General features: G+C 39.5%; 1 protein-coding gene across 1 annotated transcript; it reads left to right on the forward strand.

Moving 5' to 3' along the window:
* The first annotated feature begins 2,722 nt into the window (after nt 1-2,722).
* On the forward strand, nt 2,723-6,465 carry LOC116211673 (serine/threonine-protein phosphatase PP2A-2 catalytic subunit-like). The gene is made up of 6 exons (XM_031546144.1): nt 2,723-3,251; nt 4,515-4,629; nt 4,958-5,066; nt 5,161-5,238; nt 5,690-5,881; nt 5,973-6,465. The coding sequence occupies exons 1-6, from the start codon at nt 2,999-3,001 to the stop codon at nt 6,144-6,146; spliced, it is 921 nt and encodes a 306-aa protein (XP_031402004.1). The 5' UTR covers nt 2,723-2,998; the 3' UTR covers nt 6,147-6,465.
* The last annotated feature ends 5,844 nt before the right edge of the window (nt 6,466-12,309 follow it).

Raw genomic sequence — 12,309 nt, forward strand, 5'->3', positions numbered from 1 at the left:
AGGGAATACACAGGATTGAAACTAAAGTTGATTGGGGGGTGCTTGCATCGGAGAAAAAAAGGCAAATGCATCTTGGGTTAGTCATTTTCACTGGATTCTTTTTTATGGTTCTTTGGTCCAATATGCGTTCAAACATCCAAAAGGAGAGGGGAAAAAAGAAAAGTATGCCAAAGAAAGGCTGCAAAACAACTCATACACATGGCTTCCCTCGAATCTTTTCTCTTGATCTCGGGCTTTTGTTTTTCAGCTTCTTTAATTCCATTTTCTTGTTCGGTTCGGCCGTCGAAAGCTAGCGTCGGTCCAAAGCAAGCGAGATTCATAAATGGAAGCCATTGCCAAAAGAAAAATTAATCAAAGGGAAAGGAAGATGAGACTGATTCAATTGAGGTGTTATGTAAGTTTTGTTCATAGCATATGTACAAGACAAACAAAAGCCCATCGAGAGCCATTTTGAAAAATGGATGATATATGTGGCACGCAGATAGGGAAAAGAAACATGGAACCATTATAGCTTATGATGCTCGAGCTGGACCGGACTCCCAAAACTCAGGCTTAAAACTGGATCTCGACTCGGTCAGTTCCCATTTCAATAATCTAATCAAATGTAAAGTCTAAGCTTAAGTCGAGCCAAGTACTTACTGGATTTTGTATTTCCTTGAAAAGGGGTCTGTTTCTTAAATTGAAGTAAGATTACTCCAAAACTGATGGTGCCGAAGGAGCTTGATTAGGTTCTCTTAGCCTCGCGTCCGAGATTTGAGTATGGAAACTCATGTTCATCTCATCACTGAACTAGGGAACTCGGGTCAAGTCCAAAAGAATCGAGTTCAATTCCAGCAGCTAGCTAGCCATATAATTTAGCCCAAGTAGCCTTGCATTACCTTGGCCCACTGGAGCCTATGATTTTGTTTGGTTTTCCATTTTGTATGAAGACGCATGAAGTCTCCATCTTTTATCGTAAAAGATAAGTGAGATCATCTGTATACTCTTTCTATTGACTAAAACTAATTCCCTTCAGACATCTTCTTAACCTTGTCTATGAGGTGATTTCAGTGGATTACATACTGTTACGCTACATGTGAAATATGTTCACTGAGAGCTCAATTTACCATTAACACACATTCTCGTGATTCTTTTTCTCTCCTATTGATAGATCTTTTGAATGCAACTGATACCCACCCCCTTTATCTCATTATTGTGGAAAGAAAAGCAATTATGACAACTTCAGGACAAAACCAAACTCAAGAAGATATACAATGTCGCTGAATCCATGAATGTTAATACTAACATCTTTTGATCGTCGATCTGAGGAATGACAAGGAGTTGGACTCTATCAATATACACTTACAACATTTGGAGATAACATTTAGTGATATCAAATGGGTGCACGTGTTACATATAATTTTCCAATCAACCCTATCGAGATTGCAAAATCGAGAAGCTACTTCTTTCATAACTCGCCCCGAAACAGATCAAACAAAAGCCCAATCGCCTTTCAGCCTCTCACCAGCCCAAAGCCCACGGCTTCCTCATTTGACCGACTGGACCAAACAGAAACATACGACAGCCCCATGACCATGGATATTTGTTGGTGCCTAACTCCTTACTAAGAATAGGCCATTCGGCATGAAAATTTCTGAAAATAGAACGGCTAAGTCAAAAACTGGCGAAGATTTGACAGTTGAAACATGAAAGATTCGTTCAGGCACAGTGTTTTGTACGCATTGGGCCAACTGTGTTGACTTTGATCTTTTCCCGCTAGTGGAAAAACAAATCAATTTCGACGATGTTAATGTATAAGCATGCATGTCACGTCGTCGCCCATATTTTTATTCCATAATCTTTATTCCATTTGACCAAGATATACAAGTACGAATGCATGATCCATCTCTTACTCCAGTCAAGAAGAATTATCCGTCCCGTAGACCGGACTATCTCTTTTAAGTACATTAGAATCGTTTAATAAACATGAGACCCATCACCATGTGTGAATTTAAACTGCCTGCATGTTGATATGGAATGATCCAACTATGAGAATGGCTTTTTTTTTTTTTCAGAAACAGTTGACAGTGAAATGTGAAATTTCAACCTTCTAAAGAAAATTATATATAATTAAAACATATGAAATTGTTGATTTTTGCCTGTTTAATATGTGAAATCGACCTCTCTAATAGCATCTTATAATTCCAAACCCCGGGTTTGAGCTTGACTATCTCTTATCAATTAGAAATTCCAAATTGAAAATTTGCTATTGCTCATACAGATATGAGTGTAAAAGAGCGTTTAAGATGATGTGTGCAAATCAACCACCGGTTTACTCTTCAACCAGCGGACCCGAATTGCGTATCAATCTATGATAAGATGATGAATGGACTTTGAAAATTCTTTAACCCTACGATGTCGGAAAGTGAAAATGCGATCAAGCAAGGCAGTCGATGTCGTAGCGTGCACCATCGAGATGGATGTACAGTCACAGATGCACCCGGGCCTTGGGAAGCAACGGTCGGCTAGTGGGCCCAGCCCAAGGAGGCGGGGCGGCAGGTGGGCGCGGGAGACAATGTCTTCCGTCCGAGTTCCAACTCGCGGCTCAGCACGCCACGTGTCCGTGCCAGATTTTTGTACTTTGACCCGGCGGAGCCACCGGAGAGAGACAGACAGGAACGGAAAAAAGGGCATTTGTCCGCTGCAACCAAAAATGGAAAGCAATTCAACGCGAAATTGAAAAATTCCCCTGTCATTTGCATTTCATTTAATTCCCATTTCCCTCTCTCTCTCTCTCTCTCCCCTTCGTCCATGCAAATCGATCCTCCCGAGCTTCTGCGATTCCGAAGCCGCGAGCGGGGAAGAGACGACAGTTGAATCGAGTGATGACCCAGAGACCCAGACGAGCCGGCTTGGAACCCTGACCCGGCCGCTGTTCCACGGATCGTTCGCAATCGTCTGTTACTGTTAGCCGGGAACGTGCCGATTCGACCTGCTCCGCCGGCGCTACTTATAAGCCATGCCGTCCCACGCGGATCTGGACCGGCAGATCGAGCAGCTGATGGAGTGCAAGCCGCTCGCGGAGGCGGAGGTGAAGACGCTGTGCGATCAGGCGAGGGCGGTTCTGGTCGAGGAGTGGAACGTGCAGCCTGTCAAATGCCCCGTCACCGTCTGCGGCGACATCCACGGGCAGTTCTACGATCTGGTCGAGCTCTTTAGGATAGGTGGCAAAGCGCCCGACACCAATTACCTATTCATGGGAGATTACGTAGGTGCGTTCCCTTGGCTGTTTCCGGCGACGTTTTAGCTCGAGCATGGTTTGGTAGCTGCGCTGTGATTCTATTGAATGTTGGGATTATCTCTCAGTATCGTGGGATGATGGTTCTGCACTATCATTCTTGTTTCACTGTCCCTTGCGGTTCGTAAATCTCTTCCTTGATCTATGTCTGACAAAGCCGAATATCCCGACTTTGTTCCCCGTGATGACACTAATAGTCAGTCCTGATTATGATGTTTGGATCCTCACCTGCTTGTTTTTCTTCTCACGCCCGGTGCCAAGTAGATGAAAACGTTTGCATTTAGGAGTTTTGATGTATTAAGTAATTATGTCAATCCAACATCTAGCAGTTTGTTCTCATTTGCGGTGTTTTAAGTAGCGCATCACAATAGGCTAATGGAGCAGTATGAATGTTCCAAAGTTTCGAGGTATTCATGGGTTGTTCTTTTATATATGTAATGTACGATGGTCATGTATCTTAAAGCAAGCTCCTTTTGTACATCTTGGAATCCTTTGTGCATGTTTCTTGTTTGCACATCTTGGTGCTCCTTCACGGAAACTTTTAACGTTCAAAAGAAAAGTTCCTAAGTAAGATTTACTAGTGGAAACCATGTCTTCCCGCGCCCCACCCCCCCAAACAAAAAAAAATGCGTTCTGATCTTTAATGTTGAAGTACAAAATGTTAGACAGAAGTTATTATATATCACTGATCTTTGACATTTGCCATCTCCCCCTATTAAATTTCCTTGTCTATGATATGTCAGGATGGTCCTTTCTTTGACTGTCCTTTCATGTGTCTGACATTTATCCTTCAATTCATTTGATGCATTTCAGCCTATAAATTTCTATCTTATAGCTAAATATTTCGTACATGGCTGATTATAATGAGAGAAGGGCTACAACTTCAGGTTGACAATACCAAGACATTTATTGAGACGGTTTCTTGTAGTACTACCCAGTTTACATTATCAAGAAAGGGCAGATTGCTTAAATAGCAGTTGCTTCAGAGTGAAGGTTTTGCTGGAATTGGAACTCTAGTCCTTTAGAGCGTAATTATTATGTATATATATGTTGCTGCTTGAATATGAATCGACATTGGTGTTTCTATTGGAATTCTCTTTGCACCTGGTTAATTGAACAATTGCTTCCCTCTAAAAGCTAAATATTTACATGTCATGATTCGTGAATTAGTTGACAGCTTTAGAATGCTCATGGGCATTTTGCATGACTCTGGAAATTAATGTCACTTAAATTGCAGATCGTGGTTACTACTCAGTGGAGACTGTCTCACTTCTAGTGGCTTTGAAAGTTCGTTATAGAGATAGAATTACAATTCTCAGAGGAAATCATGAAACCCGGCAAATTACTCAAGTGTAAGATCCTCTCCTAGGCTTCACATGGTAGTAATTGCACAAGTAGTGTTGACTATGTTCTATTGCTAGGGTCCATAGATGATAAGCTTAAACTATTAAAGATTGGAACTATGGATGAACTTTGGAATTTTTTCAACTTGTTAAACACAGAGTTGTTGGAGGATGGTAGTGGTTTCTGTATATATCCAATCCGCAGTCAATTCTGTGCTTTTTAAGGATAATAACATATAGATGAAATAGAAACTTTGTTTCAATATTAGCTTTGTGTTTAAATTTCCCTTTTAACCAATTTCAGATGTGATTTTTCTTTTTATTTGGATAAATGCAGGTATGGATTTTATGATGAATGTTTGAGAAAATATGGGAATGCTAATGTCTGGAAGCATTTCACCGACTTATTCGATTATCTTCCTCTCACTGCCCTCATCGAGAGTCAGGTTTGTGTTGGATATTCATGGAAATAGACTCTGGATTTTACTTATTTCAGTTATTTACTGTAGTCTACTGAGTGTTATATGCTCTGTTCTCTAGATCTTTTGTTTGCATGGAGGTTTATCGCCGTCTTTGGATACATTAGACAATATCCGGGCATTAGATCGCATCCAGGAGGTATGTAACCATCTTTAATTTACTAAGATGTGTGTGTTATGAAATGGATTTGCTAGTGATCCTTATGCATTGTTGTAATGCTCGTCAAGATCTATTGATATTTTGGTTATTCATCTGTTGGGTCAAGTTGAAGTTAGCGCTGGAATGTATTCAAAGTGAGCTAGAAGAATTTTTACCTTTGGTTTGCTTCCTGGTGGCAGATCATGTGCCTATCTTCTATTATCTTAACACTAACAGCTCATTTATTACAAGCAAATGACATGAGAATGGGATGGAAAAAAGTTTTTTTTTCCTTTTTCATTTGAATGCTGAATAACATACTATCTGTATCTTCATGGACACTCTCTTTCAAGTTCCGATGTATTAAAGGACCATTAATCTCCTTTCATATGTCAATAGTGCAGTTTTTTGTTATTGTCCTTGGCTTGATTTTTCTGTCTGCCTCGTGCAGGTTCCACATGAAGGACCAATGTGTGATCTGCTGTGGTCTGACCCAGACGATCGTTGTGGGTGGGGCATATCTCCACGCGGTGCAGGTTATACATTTGGTCAGGATATTGCATCCGCGTTCAATCACACCAATGGTCTCTCTCTCATTTCAAGAGCCCATCAGCTCGTCATGGAAGGATATAATTGGTGTCAGGTATGACAAAATCTCATTTGTTCCCTCTAAATGTCCTACTGCTTCTACAAGTCGAAGATTGTTTTTAATTATGCACATCAATCTCTTGTAGGAAAAAAATGTTGTGACTGTATTTAGCGCTCCAAATTACTGTTACCGATGTGGGAATATGGCGGCAATACTGGAGATTGGGGAGAACATGGAGCAGAACTTCCTCCAATTTGATCCAGCCCCACGCCAAATTGAGCCCGATTCCACACGCAAGACTCCTGATTATTTTTTGTGATTTCGGTACATCTCCCGGCTGTTTGTAATTCCTGTTTGCTGCCGTATTGGTGTAGATTTGTTTTGGTGAGTTTTCCTATTTCGAATCCGAGGGTGATCAGTTCAGCGACATCATTCTTTTGTTTAAAGCTTGTGCTGCTTCTGCTTCTGCTGCTGCTTTTGTTCATGTGCTCGAGAAACTCGATAGGAGAGAGTGACAGAGAGGGCACATGTGCCTGTTGGTCCGGTGACCTGTATATTCTTTCAAAAGTATGGTAGCAGCAATAATGTGGTATATCTTTCTTTCTTTCTTGCCTGTATTCTACGCCATTGCAAGAGTATTTTCCATTTTATCCTTTTCATTTCTAGTCAATTGAGAGCGATGAACACGTCACTTCTCTAGGCACGAGCTTCTGCTCGGTTTCCTCGGTCTTGAATCTTCTATCCCGAGTAATGTCATTAACTGTCTCCAAGCTGAGTGCAGATTCTTGTATGGCCATTTGCAGAGTACTGTGGGTTATGGATATCCTTGATTGTTGTTTTCGTGGACCGCTGTATTTGTTTGAAGTTGGTTATGGTGCCGGTGAAATATCTCGTGATCGAGATAGAACCAAATGGTGGTCCACAAGGGTATCGGGGACTTTTGCTGTCTGGAATCAGCCAATACTGGTCTTTGGATGTTCTAGGCAGCATACCGATCGATAATGACCTGAAATAGATGAGAATTGTGGCTGGTACCTGGATTGTGGACTCTGAACGCTATCCATGGCAATGGAACTTTGAGGCAAATCCGAGAACATTTAAGCAAGGATTGCCCACACCGCACGATCTCTTTCTTGAAGCTGTGTTCTTTCCCATTAATGGAACATGTGATCATGGTCCTAAGGACATGAAAGGATGGACATTTACGGGCCATATCTTGGTCCTAAGAAGAGATGGGGTCGGTCGACATATAGATCAATGAGGAACTCCGTATTACTCAGTCCAAGTAAACTATATATCTTCTCGACGGATAAATATAGAAAGAGAGACGGTTCGCACACGATAGAGATAAGGACTTCTCTGTAGAAGTTGAATGCTACATAGATCCCAATGGTTTCTCGATTTGATACAGAATTTGACATGGATACATTAGGATTGCTGGGGCCGTTGCCATTTCTTTGTGGAAACTCATCGTCTTTTCGTTTCACATGAACCTTCCGGGTCAAAGTACAAAAGATGTTTAATAGGTCATTTACTCCAGTTCAGTCAATCTAGTCTCCCAAAGATCACCGGGAATTCGTCGTCCATTTGTGAAAACCTGTACTTAGCTCCAATGCTCTTCGACGATTTGTAAACTCGGTACATTGAAGGCCTATCCCTCAGCCTAGAGACGACACACAGGCGACTCTCATAACCTCGATGATCTCCTCATCGTATCCTCGCCCTCGAAGAGACCTATCAATCACATCCTTCCCCCGTCCTGAGCCACTAAGCTGACTAACCCAATCCACCAAGTTCCCCATATATACACCTGCGTCTCCAACATCTGCAACCTGATCGCGGCCCTGCCAACCATCTACACCCTGATCGCGGTCGCCAACCGGCTCAAACCACACTGGGGACCCCGATCGGGGGGTGGGTGGCCGAATGGGGCGCCCCTAATCCCCTGAATTGAGAGCTCCCAACGGCTGGGATCCCTCAATTGTATAAACAGAATAAAAAATATAGTTGAATTTGAAATGTGTTTTCTTTTTTCAATTGAAAATTGCTAATAACTAATAAGAATGATACTTATTAGAATCTAGGTGGGGGGACCCCCTTCGGTCATCCACCCCCTGACCGGGGTCGCCGACGTGGTATGAGCCAACCGATGATCTCAATCGAGGGTTGGGTGGTCGGCGGGGCCACCCCTGACGCCCCCCATTTGAGGGATCTCAGTGATCCCTGAATCAAAATCGTCGATCGGCTCAGACTAAGTCGACAACCTCCATCGAGGGTGGGTGGCCGACGATGGCTTTTGTTGGAATCCCACAAATCGGGGGGTTAGGGGGCACCTTCGTCGACCACCCAATCCCAGATCGAGGTTGCCAGTGTAGAGATCCCACCGCCTCCTCCGATCCCAAACTTGCTTTTTTAAAAAAAAATTATACTATATTATATAATTTTTTCTCAATTTATGGCCCTCAAGTTTTTAATCGGATGTTAATTTGTATGGTGCGTTCATTATTTGTTAGAACTACTATATTTGCATGAACATTTTTCTTTATCATTTATCTTTGAGTAAACTAGCAATTTTGTCCCTGAGATAGTCAAATTGTATCAATCAGGCCCCTTGGATGAAATCTGCATCATGCTAGTCCCTAATAACATCAAATTAATCCCTTATAACATCAAATTCGTTCCTCGCAACATCAAATTGGTCCTCGTAACATTAAATTAGTCCCTTATAACATCAATTTGGTCCTTCATAACTCTAACAACGCCTCGGAAAAAAATAGAGGATCCAATTGGTGTTATGAATGATCGAATTGATAGTGCGAAAGGACCACATTGATGCTTGCAGACTAATTTGATGTTGTAAGGGACTAATTTAATGTTATAAAGGACCAATTTGATGTAACTAGGGACTAACTTGATGTAGATTTCATCCAAGGGATCTGATTGATGCAATTTGACTATCTGATGGACCAAATTGCTAGTTTACTCTTTATCTTTTAATTTATAGCTTGATAGATTTTGAGGTGATACATTGATTTACCATACATTAAATGAATTGAGACCGAAAGAAGTAATACAATTATCAATTTTGATATAATTTTTCTTCATAAAGAGGTGTACTACCAGTGTTTGATTAAGTATATTATTTTATTATTCAAAATTAAATCATTACTAATTTATTATTTCTAATGAAATCGGGATTCATTGATGTACGTAAGTTATAAAAAGTTTCAAATCGATTTGTTACAGGACTTACTTTGAAAAGAAGCTTATACACAATTAATAATTTTAAGGTAATTACGCTCTTATTGTAGTATCATCCAGTTAATGTTGAAATAAAAATGTCGTTTTTGCTTGATGAATGATTTTTTTTCGGGGTTATTTTTTGATATCTTTTTTGCCTTTTTTTGCGAACTTCCTCACTGACACACAAGCATGGCAAATAGCTTACTTGTTAGGTGCAGGCGTGCCAAGGCGCAATCTCAAGGAGTTGTGGCAAAATCGTCAGCCGATCTCACTGTGCTGAAACATGCCACCGCCCCAGGGGTTCATAGAGGTAGAGCGAGTCGAACGGATGATGATGTTGATCAGACGATTACAACGGCCCCAGGATTTGGCCGCTTAGATCCTTCCTGAGCGAGCGCGTACTACTTATCAACTTGACGAATGGAACGGCCCGAAAGCTTATTCGAAGGATGGCGAGCTCTCGGCCGTATTCTGTGCGTAAGCTCTGTGGGTTGGGTTATCTGAAAAAGCTGAACCGCGGTCCCAAAAACTTGATCCGTGAGTAGAGGCCGACGGGTTGGCAACCAAATAACTCCATAAGGCTAAATGGGTTTGCTCCACAAAGCAATTTAGTGCATGGTAAGTAAAAGTACGATAATATAAAAGGTGAAAAAAAAAAGGTAAAGATAGAAAAGTAGTGTGTGTTTGATTGATACGCAGAGGGGATATAAAATAGTCGAACTTAGCTTATATAGGCTAAAGTCCTATAGTGATGCCCAAGACATCGAAATTGGAAAGTATCTCACAAAATAAGCAATTAGTTAATCCTATGACTATTGAAAATATTTTCCATTTATTTAGAGGTCCTAAGGTTGCGTTTGGTGCATTCCTAGACAAGATGACTAGTAATTCATATTACTATCAATATAGATCACCGCCTATTAAATTACCGGTAATGTGGAATGCCAGTGTTTGGTGTATGGCCATCACATTACCGGCAATCTTGTTTTCCTTGTTTGGTACATGCTGGACGTCCAAAAATTGCAAATTAAGTGTCCATAATACCCTTCTATATTATAATAAAAGATAATTTTTAAAAGGAGTAAAATTGGAACCCTTGACGGCGGCATGAACATGGTGCCACTGTTGACGCCCAGGAAGCTGCTATGGATTGAATTCCACATAGCTCCAATCAAAGCATATAGGCTTTAAGGCTTCAGAATGAAGCTTGAAATCTTCGATCCGAAGAGTAAGGCTCTGAACTGAAGCATGATTAGAAGCACACGGGTAGAGCTTCGATTCATTGTTATGTCGTCGGAGCTTCATGATCGAAACATCTGAACTTCAAATCGAAGCCTGGAGTTCTGTTGAAGCTTAGATGCTTCAAAAATGGCTGGTAGAGCTAATCATTCATGCTTTGCAAAGGTTTCAGTCACGGGGGAGAAGGAGGAGATGAGAGAAGATGATGAGGGCAATTTTGAAAAATAATTTTTTGAGATTACTAGCTGAGTGGGGATTCATTTAGACACCTTCGTTAGTGGTAATGTACATTACTAAATGAGTGGTAACATGAATTCCATGGGTATTTAGATTACTAGTTATTTGGTTCAACCAAACATGGTAATATGGTGGATCCTGAAAATTTAAAAGCATTCACTTAAATTCCCTTATACTAAACACACCCGAATAGCCTAAAATAAAGAGAATCAAATCAACTCTAGAATGATAAGTCCAAATCACAAAAAAAAATAAAAAAAATTAATAATAATAATAATAAAGAAAAAAAAACAGAAAAATCTTGTATCAGACTACTTGTCTTCTCGTAGTTGGATCTCCAAGTTTTTGGAATGCTCCAAATTCCACGAAATTTTAACCGACTCCATGTTTGTAATGTATAAAATGCATTTGACGGAGGAAAAAAGATAATTTTATACTCGAATTTGAATTTGTAACAGATACAAATGTAAAGGAATTGATAAATGCCACTTAGACTAATGGACTTTTGTCTAGAATCTCAGAAAAAGTGATTCAATTTCTGCCATTTTTATGATATTACATATTTCAATCCTATTGGATACCAAAAAAATAAATGGATTCGGGATTTGATGACCGACCAATCCTTAAGGTTTTTTTTTTCAAATAATAATTTTATTCAACTCAATTCTATTATTTCTCAAATTCAACCAGACAATCATTACTGCTATATATATTTTTAACATTTAATAATAATTTTTCACTTATATTTTTTTCAACTATTTTTTATAATTATTTTTTAATAATAAAATTTTCATTTAATTTTTATAATCAATTTGTTAATAATAAATTTCTCATCTATATATATATATATATATTCACACATTAGTATATTTATTAATATTTACAATTATAGTACAAAATCAAGTTGAATTATATCACTTATTCAACTCGAAAACCAAAGGCAAACTAAATTTTCCAAGACTTGTCCATTTCTACCCCAATCAGGAGCAATCTAAATGGGGGAAGATCCAAGTCATTATGGAAAGCCACCGGCTCGTCCATGTTCATGCATCAATTATCGTATATGCCAAAATATCCAACCCATACTGCCATATCAACTCCACAGCCGTCCATATGCTTGAGTTTCTTGGACCGTATATTTCCATTGGGTTAGTCCAATTTGTGGGCTCCATTCGGTCCACTACAGATCGAGACCCGCATTTATTGGGAAGTGCATAAAATAGATGTAAACAATATTTTTAACACAATCCATTCGATTTTAATTAAATTTTATTTAACATAATACGTAAAATTATTTAAATTAGTTACAATAAAAAATTATTCAATTACGTCAATGAAGCTGATAGCACCGATGGGACATGGGAGACTCGAGGAGGTAGAGTCCTCAGGGGAATTGAGAAGTGGCATTTTTCACGAAAATCAATTTCCGTGCTTCCTTGGTCTTCGCCTTTGACCATGAGCAAAATAAGATTAATCTAGATAGGCTCCTTTGACACGGTACAGTTGTTTGCTATGTTATTTTAATTTTGTAGTTTTTTTTTTTTTTGAATGTTTATTAATTACTTTATTTCAAGTGCGGAGTATTTTTACTCAGTACTATATACTCGAACTAAAATCTTAAATATTTTAAGAAAAAATACCACGATCTTGTAGTTAAATTACTAAACTGCGTTTCCATAATGCCATGTTCTATTTTCTGCTGAGGAGGAAATAAAATTAATTAAATGATTGTGTCGTTGTATGACATTATATTGGACCGAGGA

The sequence above is a fragment of the Punica granatum genome, chromosome 6, assembly GCF_007655135.1.
Source record: "Punica granatum isolate Tunisia-2019 chromosome 6, ASM765513v2, whole genome shotgun sequence".
Classification (NCBI taxonomy): Eukaryota; Viridiplantae; Streptophyta; class Magnoliopsida; order Myrtales; family Lythraceae; genus Punica; species Punica granatum.